The sequence below is a fragment of the Chiloscyllium punctatum genome, chromosome 8, assembly GCF_047496795.1.
Source record: "Chiloscyllium punctatum isolate Juve2018m chromosome 8, sChiPun1.3, whole genome shotgun sequence".
NCBI lineage: Eukaryota > Metazoa > Chordata > Chondrichthyes > Orectolobiformes > Hemiscylliidae > Chiloscyllium > Chiloscyllium punctatum.
In genome coordinates this window covers 7874849-7895008 of record NC_092746.1, presented here as the reverse complement: position 1 = coordinate 7895008, position 20160 = coordinate 7874849, and the positions used below count along the sequence as shown (strand labels likewise).

Sequence of the window (20160 nt, the reverse complement as noted above, 5' to 3'; positions counted from 1 at the left end):
ATTGGACAATAGATTTAAACAGTGTCAGTTACAGATAACTAGTAAGAACCATAACATGATTTTAATAAATAATAGAGTAACAGGAAACTACTTGGCCACTCAAGCCTGGAAATCCGTAGACAAAATCATGGCTAATCGTAAGGGGCCTGAACTTCTACGTCTTAATTGCACCTCCCATAACCTTTGTCTTTCTTGTCAATCAAAAATCTGTCTAACTGAGCCATGAATAAATTCAAATAGGTTCAAAGATCCAGCCTCCACTTCTTACTGAGCGAGAGAATTCTAAATACGAACAATGCTCAGGGAGAAGAAATTCCCCGCCTGAAGTTGATCCACTTAGCTCAGCTGAATGTTTTCTGTGAGTTAGCTAGTACTCGATCCAATTTAATACATTACTCCCAACACCACATGCTCTTATGTGGTGGCATGACCAACACTCACTTTAATCTGGGCAGCTGCAGTTCTGAAAGTTGCTGTCGCACACAGACTTCAGGGGCCTGTGCAGTTGGCAAGATAATTAAAGGAATGCTGGTAGCAATGTTTTATGTAATGATTATTCTTGCCTAAATGATCCTTTACTATGAAATCCTTAAACAAACTAAAATCCATCTGCCAATAAATATAGAATGTAAGGGACAAAATTGCAAAGAGGCCAAAATGATGTCAACACAAAGATGTGCAATTAATTCTGACAAGGTTAAACAGTAATCCTCAAATAGAGGCATGGTAACATATCTTTAGCCCATCCAATTCACATGCCATGCCATGCAGGTAATTCAGCACAATTCTCATGTCCTGGACAATCATTTGCAGCAACAGTCATCAGCTGGAGGGTTAGCATTCCAAGTTATGGGGCTTGAACAGCTTATTAATGACATGGGTTCTGAAGGTCATCACCTCACAGCCTAAGAGAGTAAGTGAGTATTGCTAGACAGACAAGGAGGACAAGGCAGATAGAGCAGGACTCACCTGAGTGCATCTCACTCTCTAATCAGTATTCAGTTCTGAATATTAGTGCAGATGATGGTTCCTCCAGAGAACAGAGGTATGGAAAGTTCAAAGCAAGATAGGTGGCTCAGTTTCTGAGGATAGATGAAGGAAGAAGTACAGGAAAGCAATAGTAGATAGGGAATTCTACAATTTGAGGAACAGGTAAATTTTTAAAAATGTCATTCTTTGGGTGTGGGCATTGTTGCCAAGGCCAACATCATTGCCCTTGGTTTCAGGATGGTATGTTGCCTTCCATTTCTCAGAACTAAGGACATTACTGAGCTGCACAAAACATCTGCGATTGCAGGATGTGTTCAAGAATGGAGAATTTTAGCAATGAGTAATAATTAGATCTGTTGAGGTTATTCTCTGTTGAATACCAGATGCTGAAGAGTGATTTAATTGAGTCATATAAAATTATATGGAGCCTAAACAGAATAGTTAGGGAAGACCTAATTTCCTTACTCTAGAGATCAATAACCAAAGGCAAACATTTACAGAAACTGGCAGAAGAATTAGAGGGAGTTGAGAAGAAATATTTTTACAAAAATTGTGGTGGTGGTGGGACGGGCTCTGGAACCATTCTCATTATATTTAAAAAGGATATGCACTTGAATTGGCATAACTTGCAGAGCTACAGATTAAGAACTTTAATGAGGCTGAAAAGCTTTATTTTGCAGTTGCAATTGTATAGAGCCTTGGTGAAACTATGCCTGAAATAATGTGTACTTTTCCAGTGACTTTATTTAAGGACATATTTGCCTTTAGATAAGGTTTGCCAGTTAGGAGGATCATTCTAAGTGGAGAAACTGAGGAGACCAGGTGTGTATTAGACCAGTAGAGCACAGGAACAGATCTATTGGCCCTCGATGAAAAGCCTACTGCACCTGGTATTCCCAGGTGGTCTCCCATCAAGTACTAGCCAGGCCTGGTTAGCTTCAAGATCAGGTGGGATGGGATATTTTCAGACGATTACGGCAAAGAACAAAATGTGATCTCATTGAAGCATACAAAATTCGTACTGAGCTTGACAGTAGAGGCTGGAAGAATAGATTCTCTGATTTCAGTGCCCAGCACCCAGGGATCATAGTGTCCGAATAAGAAGGAAGCCATTTAGGACTGAGTTGAGAAGGAATTTCTTCATTAGAGGGTTATGAAACTTTGAAACTCTCTACTCTTCAGGGCTGTGGAGGCGAAGTCGTTGGGTATGTTCAAGACGGAGATCAATACATTTCTGGATAGTACAGATATCAAGGGTCAGGAACGATAGTATGTAAAAATGGCATGGAGGTAGATTCTGAGCTATGATTGAGTTGAATGGTACAGTAGACTAAATGGCTGACGAGCATATTCCTGTTTCTATTTCAGATGTTTTAACGTTTAGATATGATTGTTTCTGTGGTAAACCTTCTGTTGCTTTTGTTTCTAAATATAGTGGCCACATTGTTGAACTAGTAAGTTAACGGTTATTTTTGAAATAGTATTAATTGTGAGACAATTAAGCTTGTGAATTTAAATCTGGTTACTTAAGTAAATTTGGAATTAAAAGCCTGCATCAGTAAAGACAGTATGAAACCACCAGATCATTGTCATCTAGATCACTACTTGCTTTTTAATGGAAGTAAACATGCTGTCCTAACCCTGCCAACATATGTCTCTAGTTCAAGGGAAGGGTTGCTGACTCTTAATCACTCACCATTAATTTAAAAGAAAGCTTCACTGATTTATCCAGCAACCCTTTGAGAAGGACATTGCTTTCACCATGCAGTGGATTCTAGCATTCTTTAATGTTGATTCCTGTTATACAGCTGCAGTGATACCATCAAGCTGACCATGCAGCCAATGACATTAAAAAATTATTATGTATAAATAACCAGAAGATGGAATTTACTTCTTAAACATTTTACTGACAATAAACTGCATTTTTGGAGATATGCGGTGAAGGTAGAAGCCAAAAAATGTGTGAAATTCTTTTACAAAAACAGAAAATACAGTTCCAAGACAGGCAACAACACTCCATAATTATAACATTATTTTTCTAAGGCCAATTCTGTTGTCCAGCAAAGTTACTACTCCCAGATTGAAGCTTGATCATTTCTAGTAAAGAACTGGGGGCTGAAAAAGAGACAGAGTCACCAGATTTCACATGGTGAGCATGTGGTAGTGTGGAGGGGAGATGATTTCACACTTCATCCTGTAATACAGCAATAAATGGCTGATTGCAACTTCAGGGTTTTTGCATTAACATGTGCTCGAAGTAAATCCTGAGATTACAATCAGTTTCAGCACAGTGATGAGAGCAAACACAAATATTTTGCTGTTTAATTCCCCCAGAAAATCTGGGCCATTGTGTTTTCAGATGCTGTCACTAAAGGCAGCGTTCAGATGAGTATTTTCTGCTCTTTTCAGAATCATGCCATTATCATTTACACCACCTGAGCAGGCAATGGGCCTCAATTTGATGTTATTTAAGATTCATCAGTAATTTGGCTTTCACTTGGCGCTGCACTGAAGTGCTGGTTATATTATGTGCTCTTTTACTGGAGTGGAACATAAACCCAAAACTTCCAGATTCAGACCCTGAAGTGTTATTACTGAGTATAGCTGACATTCAAGTCAGTATTTTTGCTTATTTCTGAAACATATAATTTTACAGCATATAAATATATGTGATCATGTATGATTGCTACATTATCTTGTAATACTTAAAGACAAATGAATACCACAGCAAAATCAGTTGAAATAATCTTCAATTACATGATACAAATGAGTTTAAATATTTACCTTGTAGGTGGTTTACCGAGTAAATATTAAATAAATAACTATTTCTATTGTGAAGCAATACAAGTTTAATATTCTCACCTTTAATAAGAGTGAGGAACTCTTCATGTTTCAGTCTGTGACACTGCATGTCAATCTTCAATGTAAGGAGTAATGTGAATAGAAACTTATGTTCCACATACAAGCCAAGGGCTGCATACTTATATACTTCATATGTCATATGCTCTATAATAGTTGCTATTCTCTTACTGGTAATGGGACTCTTGATGGATCTGCAAGATGAGATGTGCATTCAGATTTTAAAAAACAACAACCTATCTTATTATCAACTCAGCAACAAGATAGAAATTCTGTATATAAAACCGATAAAGTAAAAAGTTCAAACGTCTTTGTCATAATGTCTATACAATTTCCAGATTTCAACAGATAATTGGATGGAGTTGTAATATATTTTTCATTACGAGAGAGGAAAAAAAAACACTGAAGCAGATTGGAAAACTACAAATGAAACTCTGTTATTCAAGAAAGGAGGAAGATAAAAAGCTGGAAACTACAGGGCAGCGAGCCTCATGCGTCATAAGAAAAAGGCTGACATCCATTATTAAGGGAGAAAATTATAATACAATTAAGCAGAATCAACACAATTTTATGTAAGGGAAATTATATTTGGCAAATTTATTAGAGTTGAGCATGTTATATCCTGGATGGATAAAGTGGAACTATTCAATAGGGTATCAGATTTAAGGATTATAAAAATAAGAGTTTATGATGTTTCAGGCAATATTAGAGTTGGGATAAAACTGTCATCTTAAGGTAAGCAAACTGTAACTAGTGGGGTATTGCAGGAACCAGTACTGTGGTTTCAACTTCTAACAATCTGGAGTAATGGCTTTATTGAAAGGACCTTAAATACTGTAGCCACATTTGCTAACCCTATGCAAGGCTAGGTGGAAAAACAAGTTATAGGGAAGACACAGTGGGCAGGTTGTTATGATTACCGATGCCCCCCACCCACACCCCGTTGTGGAGTTCGGGGTTTGTGGAGGGACCACATGAAAAGGTGGGAAGGTGAGTCTGATGTTCAATAAATGGTGATCAAAATTGGCATGCTGGGGGATTGTGGCATTGAATTTCAGTTCCAGAACCCCCTGCTGCACACAGGCCTTGGCAACTCATGCAGCCGGTAAGAAAATTAGAGGGAATGTTGCAGGTTGGGTGCGTGGTGTTGGGACACCTATGCATCCTGCCAATTAGCAACTTAATCCCATCAAGGCTGACAGCAATTCAGTCAGCGGGGGTTTCACCAAGACTTTAAATCCAAGGTCCCATCTGTCTGCATGGCTGGATGGTAAAAGATCCTTTGGCACTATTGTGATGAACAGCCAGGCAGGTATCATTCGTGCCCTGCCCAATTTTTGTCCCTCAATCAAGGCTGTAAAAAAAATCACCTGGTTATCATCACACTGATCTTTGTGGAAATTTTCTGTGTACATATTTATTTTCATATTTCCTACATTAGAATAGTGCTGAAAAATGTGTTGCTGGAAAAGCGCAGCAGGTCAGGCAGCATCCAAGGAGCAGGAGAATCGACGTTTCGGGCATAAGCCCTTCTTCAGGAGAAGGGCTGATGCTCGAAACATCGATTCTCCTGTTCCTTGGATGCTGCCTGACCTGCTGCGCTTTTCCAGCAACACATTTTTCAGCTCTGATCTCCAGCATCTGCAGTCCTCACTTTCTCCTACATTAGAATAGTGACAATACTTCAAAAGTACTTGATTTGTTGAAAAGTTTTTGAAACATCTGGTGGACATGAAAGGCCTTACATAAATGCACAATCCTACTTTGTGTTTTTGGTGAGATCACATAAGTATTGGTCTCCTTATCTAAAGTAGTATATACTTGCATTGAAAGGCTATCAGAAAAGATTAACTAGCTTGATTTCTCGGGTGAGAGTTTGTCTTATTAGGAAGGAGTAAGCAGGTTTGGCCAATACTCTTTGGAGACAAGAAGATTGAGATGTGATCATTTTCAAACACATTATACTGGGCGTGCTCAGCAGGGTAAATGCTGAAATGACATCTCCCTTTATGTTATGTTTTGAATTGCTGTCCAGAGGGAACACTGATAAATGTCTTTACTAAAACAGGACAGAGAGGAAGTTAACATAAATACTATCTTGTTTGTGTGATGACAGTGCCCAGAGTAACTTCCATGTGTGTTACAAAAAATTATATTCTTATTCCGTTATCTACAAATGATTACTGAGATTAGATCAGACAGTTTTACAATTGATTAAACTTTGACTTGTGTGCACTTTCAAGATTAGCATTAATTATTTCTTCTGAAAATATACATTGATATAACTTAAAATTCAATACACTACTAAAAGAAATATGTTCATGAATTCTTTCACTACCTGGCTAATGACAAGTCAAAAAGCCCCAGGAACTGCCGTAGAGAGGTTTGGTACATAACATTCACCATGCTCATCTCAGTAATCAAAAAGTAGAGGATGCTTCCTCTGGTTGCAACTATGAAGAGAATAACAAAATAAAGACAATTTATACATGGGAGGCAAACATCCATGGTCTTTCCAGTACACTCTTTGGTAACTGAACAAGTTAGCTCTAGACTAACATTATATAAGTAAATTACTTCATACAAGCAATCACTCCAAATGCTTCCTAAAGTACAATGTTCAAAATTGGAAGCAATAGGAAGATTTTTCCTGTTAATCCCTGCCAAACAGAACAAATTGTTGGTTGAGAGCCCAAATGGTGTAGAGTCTGGCTTTGCTTGAGCAGTAGAATCCTGTCCCTGGGTATCTCGAACAATCAGAGCAGGTGGACAGGCCAACATGCTAGATCTCTCAAAAGTTCTCTAATTAAAAGGGACCATGACATGGGATATAGGAGGTACAAGAGAGGCTGCAGTAACCACTGGAAGGGAGAAGAGATCCTATGGGTGGTGTCCTCTCCATCTTCAAATTTGCTTTCATTGTCACTTCTCTCATCAGGAAAATGATTCTTAGATTAGATTTCCTAAAGTATGGAAACAGGCCATTTGGCCCAACAAGCCCACACCAAAGAGTAACCCAGCCAAACCCATGCCCTTACCCGATATTTACCCCTGACTAATGCACATAACACCATGGGCAATTTAGCATGGCCAATTCACCTGACCACAACATCTTTGGATTGTGGGATATTCTGCAAACTTACTAACCATACCTCCTATATTCATATCCAACTTGTTTATACAAATGACAAATAACAATGGATACAGCATCAATTCTTGCAGCATACCACTGATCACTGGCCTCCAGTCTGGACAACAACCCTCTATCATCATCTACTGTCTCCTACTGTGAAGTTGTTTTTATCCAATTGGCTGATTCTCCCTGGATCCCATATGATCTAATCTTACTAACCAGTCTACCATGTGAAACCTTGTCAAAGGCCTTGCTAAAATCCATGTAGAAATGTCTGCTGCTCTGCCTTCAAACTACTTGTAACTGAGACAAAGGTAATTATTCCTTCTCAACCTAACTACACTCCTCAACACAGTACGCCATATCATCTCCCTTCAATACCTCTGCATCATCTGGTTAGATTCCCTTATCCATCAAAATAGAGCCAAAAGAATCACATGCTTTTCTTCCCACTGTAATACCTCTGGTGTTCTCCAAGCATCCATTCTTGGTTCCCATTCTAGATTTTGCTTTTGTAAGCCCTCAGAAATTGCTATCTCATCTAACACAACAACCATGCTGGTGACTCTCAGCACTATCTTGCCACCTCTCCATGAATTATTGTTCAGTTTATGATACGTAAGACTGCTTGTCCAATATCCAATCCAACATGAACAACTCCTCCCACCCCGGTTATACTCTCTTCCAACCACTTCCATCAGACAGAAGAAATAAAGGTTGGACAGATTTGAGAACAGCTTCTTCCCTGCTGTTTGAACTTTTGAATGGACCTCTCAAATGTTAAAACTGATCTCTCTATACATTCTCTGTGGCTGTAACATTGTATTCTGCCCACTGTTCTGCTCCCCTGATACACTTTGTACGGTATGATCTACTTGTATAGCATGTAAAATAATACTTTTCACTGTATCTTGGTACAAGTGACACCAATAAATCAATCAAAAGTTTCCTCCAACTAAATGCCAGGACGACTGAGTCATTGGTCCAATGGTCCGATAGCAAGAGATGTCTCCAATGGAACTTATGTCTCTGATGTGTGTCAGGATCCCAATGTGCACATATCCATGATTCTTTCATGGGAAAGTTAAACTTCTGATTGCTGGCTTAACTGTGCCCAAATGACTCTGTGATTCTAGTGAAAACGGGATGAGATATAAAGGTCCATATCTATTGTGGCTCAGGCTGTTTGTCCTATATTTACCAGTTTTGAACATTAGTTTATTTATACAGACTTTCATATCAGGTATAAAGCCAGAGTGACTCTAGGTAAATTAGCTGCAGAATTAAAACATACCAACTCCCCTAGCAGTGGTCATCCTCCATCCAGGCAATGTTCATTCACAATTGTCACTCTCTGTCCTGGCAATATTCATTTCCAATCTCATAGTAACGCTGACTCCCCTACATCCCCTTTGACAATGATTACACTTTCTCTTCCCCTGTGGTTAAAACTCCACTCTCGTCCTTGTAGACAATGCTGATCCATCTATAATCCCCTCTCCTCATTCATCTTCCATAAACCAGGACCCAAATACAACCTATGCCAGAAGACTCATCATTGACACGAAGTGCACAGGGCAGGTGTTGGGAGCAGACATTGAGATTAGTGTAGCAGGTGCTTTTCCAGGAGAATCGATGTTCCGGGCCGAAGTTCTTCATTAGGAATGAGGGTGGGAGCCTTGAGGTGCAGAGATAAACGAGAGGGGGGTGGTGCTCAGGTTTTGGGGAGTCAGGACGTGAACTACATGCTACAGGATTCCTCACCTCGGAACTGCTCTTGCAACCATTATATTTATATGACAAGTACATTCAGTTACTGATAAATGTTAAGCCCTAGGATGATGGTACTCAGTGAATGTCAAGAGGCGACAGTTAGATTGTCTCTCATTGTAGATGGTCATTGCCCGGCATTTGAAAGTCACAAATGTTACTTTTCACTTTTCAGCCCAAGTTAATCACCCTTTAGAAAACTGTATATGCTGTATTTTCAAACAGTTGCAGTCCATTTGGTGGAGGTAAATCACAGTATAGTTAGAAAGGGAAAGCTAGATTTTTGACTCAGTTCAAGGAAGGAATGGCTGCAGAGTTACAAATCGGGACAGTGTGTGGCCTGGACAGGAACCTGCAGATGGTGATGTTTCCATGCACCTATGTCCCTTGTCTTTCCAAATGGGTTAAGGTTGTTGGTTTGGAAGGTGCGACTACCTCTAGGTTGGACTACCCCAATACATTCCTGTCTGGCATCCCATATCTATCCCCATCCCCATCTAAACTTGTGTTGATTCAAATCTCTGCTCCTGAGATCTGAACTTGCTCCAAATCTTACCTCCTTTCATGTATGTGTTCTCTAATCTACACCAGCTCCCAAGGCCAGGAATAGAAATCGTAAGCACCAATGCTGCTCCTGATCTGAGTCCTTGGGTCCCTGACCTAAGCATAGCAGGCACAGTGACCCAGCACTGACCTGGGTACAGTGACCCTGCACTGAGACTCCATCTTGATCCCTATATGGGCACAGTGACTCCACCATGATCCAGGTACAGTGACCCTACACTGAGACTTTATCTCAACCCCTACCTGGGTACAGTGGACCCCTAGTGCATCACTCCCTGGTGTTTGGGCCCTGATACACCTTCCTGCCCTGGGCCTTGCTGGCTGTGCATCCAACAACATCTTGATGTTAAAATATTCATCTTTGTTTTCAAATACTTCTCGGACTTCATCCCTCCCTGTCTCCTTAGCTTCCAACAGCCTTACAAGCCTTCAAGTTCTGTGGTCCTTTCCATGTCAGCCTCCTGAGCTTGCCTGACCTTAACTGGTCCATCATTGAAGGCTATTCTTACAGCTGCCTAGACTCTTAGCACCCTCCTTAGTTCCTGCCCTAAACACCTTTTTGGTCCACGTTTTTCTTCACTTTTAAGATGATCCTAAGATTTTCTTCACTTTTAAGATGATCCTAAGATGTAATGTCTTAATTCACTATTTCAGCCATGTATCCTGATATTTTCATCTGTGGCTTATGTGAGAAATGTTCTTTTATTAATGTCACCGTTATTAAACACCTTGGGACATTTTACCATGATTAGGACACCACAGACTGTCTATACTCGAGTAATCATTGATCTCATATTAAGAAACAACTTCAAGCTTTTGGCGGGAAAATCCTTAATTTTGGATCAGTGAATCTTTTCCACAATTGCTGTTTTCTCACTTAAACATCAGAAATATTGGTATATAACCTGGGGCAGCCAGTCCCTGCTGAGATCAGTCCCTTGGCCAGCAACTAATTGAGGAAAAGCTGACCCTCTAATTCTTGGCTAAAAATCTGATCTGGAAAACCAAACGTTTATGCAAATATAAATGGTAAATGTGGGTTACTGTCATAGACAAATATATGTGCAACAGAATAGGAAAAGGCTGAGACCAAATTAACAAAGATGAAGAAAAATCTTTTTTGTGACAAATGAAGTATTGGAACGACACAATCCAATAATACAAATTTTTGCACTTTCAGATTAAGCCTGAAGTGGCAGCCAGAGAGGTTGATGGATTTGAAACTTGTGCAAAAACACTTAAGGAACTTGCAGAAAAGGGAAGTAATAAAAGACTTGGGAGTCAATGGAAGAGGTGAGAAGCAATTCAGAATGTCACTGGTTTGCATCTGAAAACTGAGGATACTTCAGAGAACCAAAACACCTTCGTACATTGGCTTTTTCAAACAATGTCATAAAATTCATATTTTTAGCACAAAATGAAAACTCCAGTAGGAACTTAGTTCTGAATGCAAATAATGTGAAAAGCTTTGATTAGGATTCTAAGAATGTACACATAAAGAAATTAACTTTGCTTTCAAATGACAGGGTCGTATTTTGCTACAGAGGTAATTATGATGCTGAAATGCTCACCATTATTTATATGGAAATGAATCGAATGTTACCTTTAGCAACCATTCACAAGCAATGAAATACAGTATTTCAGAAGCATCTAAAATGCAGCGTAAGTTTACTGAAAATAGCAGCTTGACAATCAAACACTGAATGATTAAAGTTTGCCATTACAGTGTAATTACCTATTTAAAGGTTTTACAAGTCTTAATTACTGTCAAATGACTTCTCCATTTCTGCAACTTAACTTTTGAATCTCATTTCTTCACATACAGAGGGTGGTGGTGGAGGGTTGTTTTTCAGACTGGAGGCCTGTGACCAGTGGAGTGCCACAAGGATTGGTGCTGGGTCCACTACTTTTCGCCATGTATAAAAATGATTTGGATGTGAGCATAAGAGGTACAGTCAGTAAGTTTGCAGACGACACCAAAATTGGAGGTATAGTGGACAGTGAAGAAGGTTACCTCAGATTACAACAGGATTTGATCACATGGGCCAATAGGCTGAGGAGTGGCAGATGGAGTTTAATTCAGATAAATGTGAGGTGCAGCATTTTGGAAAAGCAAATCTCAGCAGGACTTATACACTTATTGGTAAGGTCCTAGGGAGTGGTGCTGAACAAAGAGACATTGGAGTGCAGGTTCATAGCTCCTTGAAAGTAGGTCGCAGGTAAATAGGATAGTGAAGAAGGTATTTGGTACGCTTTCCTTTATTGGTCAGAATATTAAGTTGGGAGGTCATGTTGCGGCTGTTCAGGACATTGGTTAGGCCACTTTTAGAATATTGCGTGCAATTCTGGTCTCCTTCCTATCGGAAGGACGTTGTGAAACTTGAAAGGGTTCAGAGAAGATTTACAAGGTTTCTGTACATCTCTACCAATATAGAGTCATAGAGTCATAGAGACATACAGCATGGAAACAGACCCTTCAGTCCAACCTGTCCATGCCGACCAGATATCCCAACCCAATCTAGTCCCACCTGCCAGCACCCAGCCCATATCCCTCCAAACCCTTCCTATTCATATACCCATCCAAATGCCTCTTAAATGTTGCAATTGTACCAGCCTCCACCACATCCTCTGGCAGCTCATTCCATACACGCACCACCCTCTGTGTGAAAAAGTTGCCCCTTAGGTCCCTTTAAATCTTTCCCGTCTCACCCTAAACCTATGCCCTCTAGTTCTGGTCTCCCCCACTCCAGGGAAAAGACTTTGCCTATTTATCCCATCCATGCCCCTCAATTTTGTAAACCTCAATAAGGTCACCCCTCAGCCTCTGACACTCCAGGGAAAACAGCCCCAGCCTGTTCAGCCTCTCCCTATACGCTTAAATCCTCCAACCCTGGCAACATCCTTGTAAATCTTTTCTGAACCCTTTCAAGTTTCATCTGAAAACAAACCTTCCAGCTCAGCGAGCAAACTTACATCCACAGTGAACTGTATTAGAGAAGGTGGTGGTATGGACAAATGGGCAACTGGTTGGCATACCAACATTTCAAATGTTGCTCAAGTTTCAACTTTAAAAGAAAAGCTAATTAACACCAAGGTCAAAAGTGAATTAATACAAGAATTCAAATTAAAATAACCAAATTGACAGCTGGAGCATGTTCCAAATATCACCTAGATTGAACTGTAGCCTTCCTGTACCACAAAATTTGAGGAAATATGCTATATCGCACATTGCATAACTTCTTCACAGCAGTGACTGTCATGGCAAATGCTCAAAACAGCAACTACTATCTCAATTAATTTGCTTCAGGGTGTACAGCAATGTCACTATCATGTATAGAAGATTACAAACCAGCAAGACTGGCTGTGGAAATAAATGGCTACTACAAGACCATTAAAGGGGAAATGCATCACTAATTCAAGCTCAAATCAATTTCCTGCTATCACCACGGAAAATTAGATATTCACATGCTGCAACCAATACCTGATGTGGAAGTTCTGCACATTTACATTCTTGTATGGTGCAGTCTTTCTCTGGCACCACAGCAGCAGCCCCTCTTTGGCAGAAGTCTCCTCCACAGATATGTCTTTTGTACCTGATTTAACATTTTAACTGATGCTGCCTGCTTAGGGTTCTGCAGAGTTAGTGAATGGTCCTTCAAATCTACTGCTTAAAACATGTACTGTTGTCATTCACACAGGTGTGTCATAGAGGATGTTGTGCTTTTTATAACCTCCACACAACAAGCCTACAGGCAAGGGGAAGTGTGACAAATGGTTGCCACTGTTCATTTGCCAAATCAACAGACCGATATCTGGCCCAACATTTCATGCCATTTGTAACAAATGTATCCTCACCTGGTCTGTACTCCTCACGAGCAGCATTGATCTGTATTTCTGTTTCAGCAGCTATATGCAGTTTCTGTGTAACTTCCTCAGCTGTCTTTTTTGTATTGCTTAGAACAGTGATAAGGCTTTCATCCTCTACAAGAGAACCCTTTGTGCTTGTCAGACGATACAGTAGATTGTCTTCCAACTCCTTCATTTTCCTTTTATTTGATGTTACGTCTTCCATTAGATCGGTTCTCTCTTTTTCAAGTTCCTATTTTCAAAAAGCATCCATCTTTATGTGATTACTTTCCAGAAGCATTGACTAAACACAGTATATTAATAAACGGAGATTCACTGTATTGTCTAACAGATTGCAACGGGGGTTAGTTACTATCCATACGGCGCATTGCAACAGTTCATCAGGATTCCTTTGACAGTATGTTCCAAACCTGCGGCCTCTACCACCTGGGAGAACAAGTGCAGCAAATGCATGGAGACACTATCACCTGCAAATTACCCCCAGGTCAAATATCATTCTGACTTGGAACTATATTGTCATTCCTTCAATGTCACTGGGTCAAGACTTTGGAAATCCCTTCCTCATGCGCACCACATGAACGGTAGCAATTCAAGATGGCAGGTTACTGCCACCTTCTCAAGGGCAATTAGCCAGTGTCAGTCACATCCCAAAAATGAATAAAAATCAGGTTGAAGTTTGGAAGCTGTCAAAGGAGCTTTGATGAGCTTCATGTAGTGCTTTCAAGAGCCAACACACACTGCTGTTGCTGTGCACTGGTGGTGGAGGGTGGGAGATGATATTGCACGGTGTACTGATCAAGCAGCTGCTTTGTTCTGAATGGTGTGGAGATTCTTGAGAGTTGTTGGAGCTGCACCTATTTAGACAAGTGGGGAGTTTTCTATCCCATTCCTGACTTGTATATTCTAAATGTCAGCAGGCCTTAAGGAGTCAGGGGTTGCATTGCTTCCGATAAAATTTCCAGCATCTGCTCTGCTTTTATAGACATACATTTACATGGCAAGGGCTGGTTACATTTCTGGTCAAAGGGAATGCCAAGATGCTGATTTTGGCACATTCAGCGAGTGTGATGCCATTTAATGTCATGGAGAAATGATTAGTTTTTTCTCTTGCAGGTGGTGTTACGCTCACAACTTACGCTAATGAACATATAAGGAAAATGTACACTTTACTTTCAAAATGGCAGCGTCAAATATAAATAATTTCCCTAGACCAAGCAAGATGTAATTCAGGTAGGAGTTAGGCATCTAGTGAGTCTTCTTCTGATACATAGGCAGACATGTCTCAGCCCATCTCTGAGAAGTTACTTACCAACCTAGATGTTGATGATCACCAAATTTAACTTTAATTGAAGAGACTGGTTTAGTGTAGGTGGAATTTATTATTCTAACCATGTATATATTGGAATCGTCATGAGTGATAGTTCCAGGACCTGTTGACCTTAGGCAAGGACAAAGTTGGTTTTTTTAATCTTAGCCAATTATCCCTCCATAATCCTTAATACTTTACTTGCTTTTTTAAAGGGAAGTTTGAAAGCAAAGGACACGGGCCTTTTACAATTGTCGGGGGTCATGAGTTCATACCTTGAGAACCTCCAAGGATATAGTATGTCTTTAATAATAAACACATGCAACATTTTTAGTTTATACACCTTCAAACAATGAAGTAAGTAGTGAGATGCCACCAAAACAGGATTATAACTTGAAAGGAACAAACATACCTGTTTTTCAGTGAGAATGACTCTACCAAGTAACTGGTCCTCCAGACCTTTCATAGTTACAGTAAAATCAATGATGGACGTTCGAGCACTGATTTCAGGTGTGTACGCTGGGTTGGGAAGTTTAGTAGTGATGTATAGTCTGAATCCGTTCATGATATCAATCTCTTTATCACCCACTTTCACCTGTTGAAATAGCCTTTGTAAATAAATAAATTTTATATATAGATCTTAAGTACATAATGAGCAAACTTTTGGGCCTTCAATCTAGTGGTCAACAGCACATATTTTCTTTCCTTGAACCAGAGAAATGGAACATGAATTCTTCTGTATAGGAAGTTGGAATCTCTTGAAAATTGAATTTTTCTGTATATCTTGTGGAGCATGAGATCTTGTTTAACTGCAGTCAATTGCTTCCTCTGAGCATAAAAAATTTCTAATATACTAAAAAAAGACAATAAATTCCACTGCCCCCATTATTCCATAAATTGACGTCAAAGAACTGTAAGGCACCAAACATACCATATTATCAATGGAACGTTTAGGAAAATAAAAATTCTGTCTTCCTAAAACAAAGAAGAAGTGACTTTCAGGTGAAGCTGGGCAAATGGGGAATGGTTTTTCCAATGTCATGAATAACTGTCCAGTTTCCATTGGCTAGAAAGAGTCTAATGAGTGATTGATACAGCACAAATTCTGAGAAATAAGGCATATCAGCAGGTGCTCAGGATCAGAGGGCAATCCTTGTCTGACAGGCCTTATAGATGGTAGTTGTTGTCAAGGACCTGTCTTCTTCAGATGGAAGATGGACCACAAGTGACCTAGGGAAGATTCCCTAACATTTTGGCTCGTGAGCCTAACTTCCTTCACAACTTTAATAAGATTGACATGCTCTTGCCAACTGCCTACATGTCCTCTGAAATCAGTCAAATATCCCAAGTTGGTTGTATACTTTTTTTGTCTAAATAGCCCATGCATATATTTAAATTGCTGCTGCTTAATAAACGATCTGAAAATTCCTTACAAAAGGCTGACTGCCTATATGAGATAGTTATGAACCCCCAAAATCTACACTGGTGCAAGTTTTCAAATCTGCTCCCAAGACTCCCAAAGACTTTCTGATTCGCAGAAGTCTGGGGACAGTCCTTTACAGCAGCATTCAACAGGAATGCCTCAAATGTAATGCCCAATGTGTGAACTGCAGTGAGAATGAGGTATGGGACTATGAATTTCCCTCTCACTGTCCATGCCGAATATGCTCCTTCCTCACTAAACTCATGCAAGAGACCGGTCCATTTTCTTTTTTCTGCCAAATTCCTGCCGTTCTGAGACAGTCAGGTAGTATATGACCTGGTAGTTGCAGGAGTGGCTGTAAGCGGATGAAAGGACACTGGTACAAGTTTTCTCTCTCCCCATTTCACCACAATAGTTTGTATAATGAAGGCTTCTGACATAACCAAGATCTCCAGTAGATGATTCAACATAAATTTCAGGACAATGTAACTCTGTAAATGTTTTTCTGAAGTCCATAGAAATGAGTGCAGTATAGCAGCACTTTAACCCTCCCAGGGACATTGCAAGATCACAATTACTGATGGAAATCCTGCAAGCAGGTAGCCACAGGTAAAACAAAATGGCCATCTGCCAAGGACTGGAAGTAGCGGTCATGCCAGTGTTTAGGTGATGGGCAGAAATTCCCTTTGCATGAATGAGGGAAAATTAGCATGAGATATTAAAATTTCCTTGTTTTATGTTAAAAGCTATATAGTTTAATAAGAATAAGTCATACTGAATATAATTTCACTGGACATTTTTACAAATGTTTATTTTTACAAATGTTTATTTTAATTTCCATTTTTATATAGTGCCTTCTTTAACCACAGGACATTCCAAAACACATTGTAATCTTGTGTAGCCTGATTGGTTAGAGAGTGAGCACTACAAAAAAATGAAAGGAATGTCATGAATAACCATTAACATTAACACAAAAATACCAAAGGATGTGTTGATATTTGTCTTTTTTTTTGATGTTAATAAATGATGTGAGATGAATTAAAAAGTCAAGAAAAAGTACATACATGTGTTTAGTAGGTCGGTGTGCTTCATGGCTTTCAAATCTGAGCTCACAAACAGAAAAACCTGCTAGAATTAATTTTGGTTCGAGAAACCACAGAATCAGTGGGGAATCCAGTCGCCATTCATGTCTGTTAGATTCTCCAAATATAAGGTGATATGATGAAATGAGGCATCCTAGATGTTTCTGCATTATAGCCATTGGTTGAGATGATTACAGCACAGAGGAGATCTAGCTAGGTAAGCCTGGTTAAAAAAGGATATCTGACTTTAATTCCAGCTGGATTGCAACATAAACTCTGATGCGTCAATTACAGGCACAGAAATGCTCAAAAAGTGAGTTGGCAGAAATCATGCCCAACAAGGCAACCACGTCTAGAATTGAAAAGGAAGTGGTAGCTGTAAGATACGTTCCCTTCACTGGGATTGGGATTTCATTGTCACTTTTCCTAGACCGGCTCCTGGAAGCAGTGGTAAGCAAAATACAGGAGTATAAATTCACATTGTGACCCTAACATAACTCCTCCGATTATGATGCTCGTTACGAAATGAGGAAGGAGTTGTCTGTTGAGGTTCTGCAAAGAATGGCACCAGAATGTTTGCCATTGGGGCAGTGCCGTCCAGGAAGATGAAAGAAGAAAAATGGACAGTATAGGTTTTCTGGTAATCACAAGTACATACCACACTTAAAAAATGTACTTACAACTAGAAGATATGAGCATGTTATTATATGATTGGATAATATCATACCTGCTAGTTTGATTACAAATGGATAATATAATGATGTGTACTAACCTGGAATGTACACAATGTGAACACTGTTGGATAGGGATATGGGTGAGTAAATATGTAAGCCTTTGACTGGAAGTTATCTGAAGAAGTAGCTGATTGGAACCTTTTGTCGGTGGAAATAGTATAAAACCTTAGCTTTTATAATAAAATTTGAAATGTAGGCCATCTTTTGAAATGTATGCCTCCCATGAATGCATGAATAAACATTTCAACAAAGAAACTTGAGTCTTGCCTGGTCTAAGAAGGAATAATGGGTAAAAAACAAACTTTAAAAAGGCTGCCTACTTTTTATCCACTATTTGCAACTGCAAATAAAAATCCTTGCTATCATTTTTAAAACAATTAGACATGGTCCTAAGTACCTAAGTAAATAAGGTTAGCTCAATGAGCAAACATAACGGTTGTCATGAGATCTTTATTTATATGGGATAAATAATTAGGGCAACCTTGCAGACACATGTTATGTCTATTGAATTTGCTCAAAACCTGACAATTTTGAAAACTTAAAAAAGGAAACAAATGGACCTGTAGCAAATAACGTTCTATTCGAGAGAATTGATGTGCTGTATATCTTGCAGTGAAAATACTTTGCTTCATAGCTATGCAGTAAAATCTTTAAAGATGAAAATAATACAAATTACATGCTAACGTTAACAAAGTCACATTTTCTAAAATTTTAATTCAAAGTGCTACTGAAAAAGTATAGAGTTTAGTAAGCAAGTACCCAAGTTACTTACAAAATTAGTTCATGCCAAAAGTGACAATTAATACGTTTTTATATTTGCTGTTCAGCATTAGATTTTTAAGCTCTCCATTTATGCCTGTAACAGCAAAATAACCTACCTAATGCTATATTTTTAAATCTTGTGATTCTCACTTAGATCACTGCTCTTTCAGAATTTTCTAATTTTAGATATATGGAAATGCAGACAACTGAAATTCATGGTTTCAGATATGTCACATTATATTTCCCTAACTTCATCTAATTGTTATCATTAAATACTCTCCTAGGAGGGAATACTGACACAAATGTTATTAAAAATCACTTACTGAGTGGCTGTACCTTTGGGCTTTATACCTCATTTAACTTTAGAGAAAGAACAGCTTTTATTTACTTTTTAATAACTTCTATTATTGAATCAGCCGAAGCCTATCTTTCTGAGTGAATACTAAAGAAGTACCTGATATATGAACATTGTGACTAAATTGCTTGATTTCTGTACACACACTGGCATTTTCCAAACTGGAGTTCCCAAAGCCTAAAAGAAATGGGAGCTAATCACTGGACCATGAGAAATCTTCATATTTCCAATTGCCTTTACAGGGGTTGTTATATTTTTTCTCTTTTCTATTTCTGTGTATTAATAAAATATACTTTTTAGGAATAAAAGCATTGTTCCTGTTAAGACAAAGAAAAAGATAGAACCTCTCACACCCTCAGGATATTCCAATGTGCTTTTCAGTCAATTAATTGCTATTGAGTGTAAATGCAATACTTAATAAGCAAACACAATGTAATAAGTGCACACAATCTTAGAGCTAAATGAACAGATAATGGGGCCGCGGGATCTTTGGAGGGATCAGTGATTACAAGGCTGAAGCTGAGACTCTCAGTGTCAAATGCAACCTGCATTCCTTTCTATAATCTTAAGACCCAGAAATGTGAAATGCAACATACAACCAACCAGAGTGGGGTGCAGTCAGTTTTTTTCTGCTGAGCACATGGGATCTACTGGTGAGTGATGTGAGGCTCTTCAGGGGGCACTCTTCACAGTTGAAGTCATCAGTAATCATAGCATCCTGCATGAGAAATGCAAGCAGTGTACAACTGTGTGGGGTGCAAATGACGGTCACTTGTAATCTTGATTATGTAAAAGCTGATGGCTCATCATACAAAGAACTTGTTCTGTTCCTTACGTTCTCTACATAGGTTCAGTGGGAGCATGACCAATGTGTGTATGAGTTTTGTGTTCCTGTTGTGCTGCAACCATGGTGCACAGTAATGGAGGAGGAGCAGATGCACCAGCAAGTCCAATGCCTGCAGCAACCTCTATTGAATAGTCTCCTTGTGAAGAGGCACAGCTCAAGGGCCACTCAGGATACGCAAGAGCTTTGGAAAGTCTTCATCATCAATGTCATTTCCTCCAGGAACATTGATGCCGCAGACTGCTGATGTCCCACAACTTCATTTCAGGAGTACGCCAACTACCAAAGTGGGACTTGGGTCTTGAATGGGTGGATGGCCATCCTATCCTGGTGGGAACCAACATGAGATCTCCAAATTCTCAAACAAATGGATGAAGGCTGTGCCCAATGCAATTTGTGCCAGATCACTCTGTTTCATCTCATTGCCTGAGCCCATGATGAAGTCAGTGCTGCAGCCTAAACAGTAGGCTT

At 39.4% G+C, this 20160-nt stretch overlaps 1 protein-coding gene across 2 annotated transcripts in view; it reads right to left on the bottom strand.

Annotated features, from left to right (window-relative positions):
• Window positions 1-20160, bottom strand: part of dnah5 (dynein, axonemal, heavy chain 5) — a 352727-nt gene that overhangs the window by 32961 nt on the left and 299606 nt on the right. For both annotated transcript variants that reach the window (XM_072575131.1, XM_072575132.1), the window contains 4 exons: window positions 14902-15084; window positions 13172-13415; window positions 6188-6302; window positions 3853-4043 (listed from right to left, as the gene is read on the bottom strand). In XM_072575131.1, coding sequence (XP_072431232.1) covers window positions 3853-4043; window positions 6188-6302; window positions 13172-13415; window positions 14902-15084 — 733 coding nt within the window. The remainder of the gene's footprint in view (window positions 1-3852; window positions 4044-6187; window positions 6303-13171; window positions 13416-14901; window positions 15085-20160) is intronic.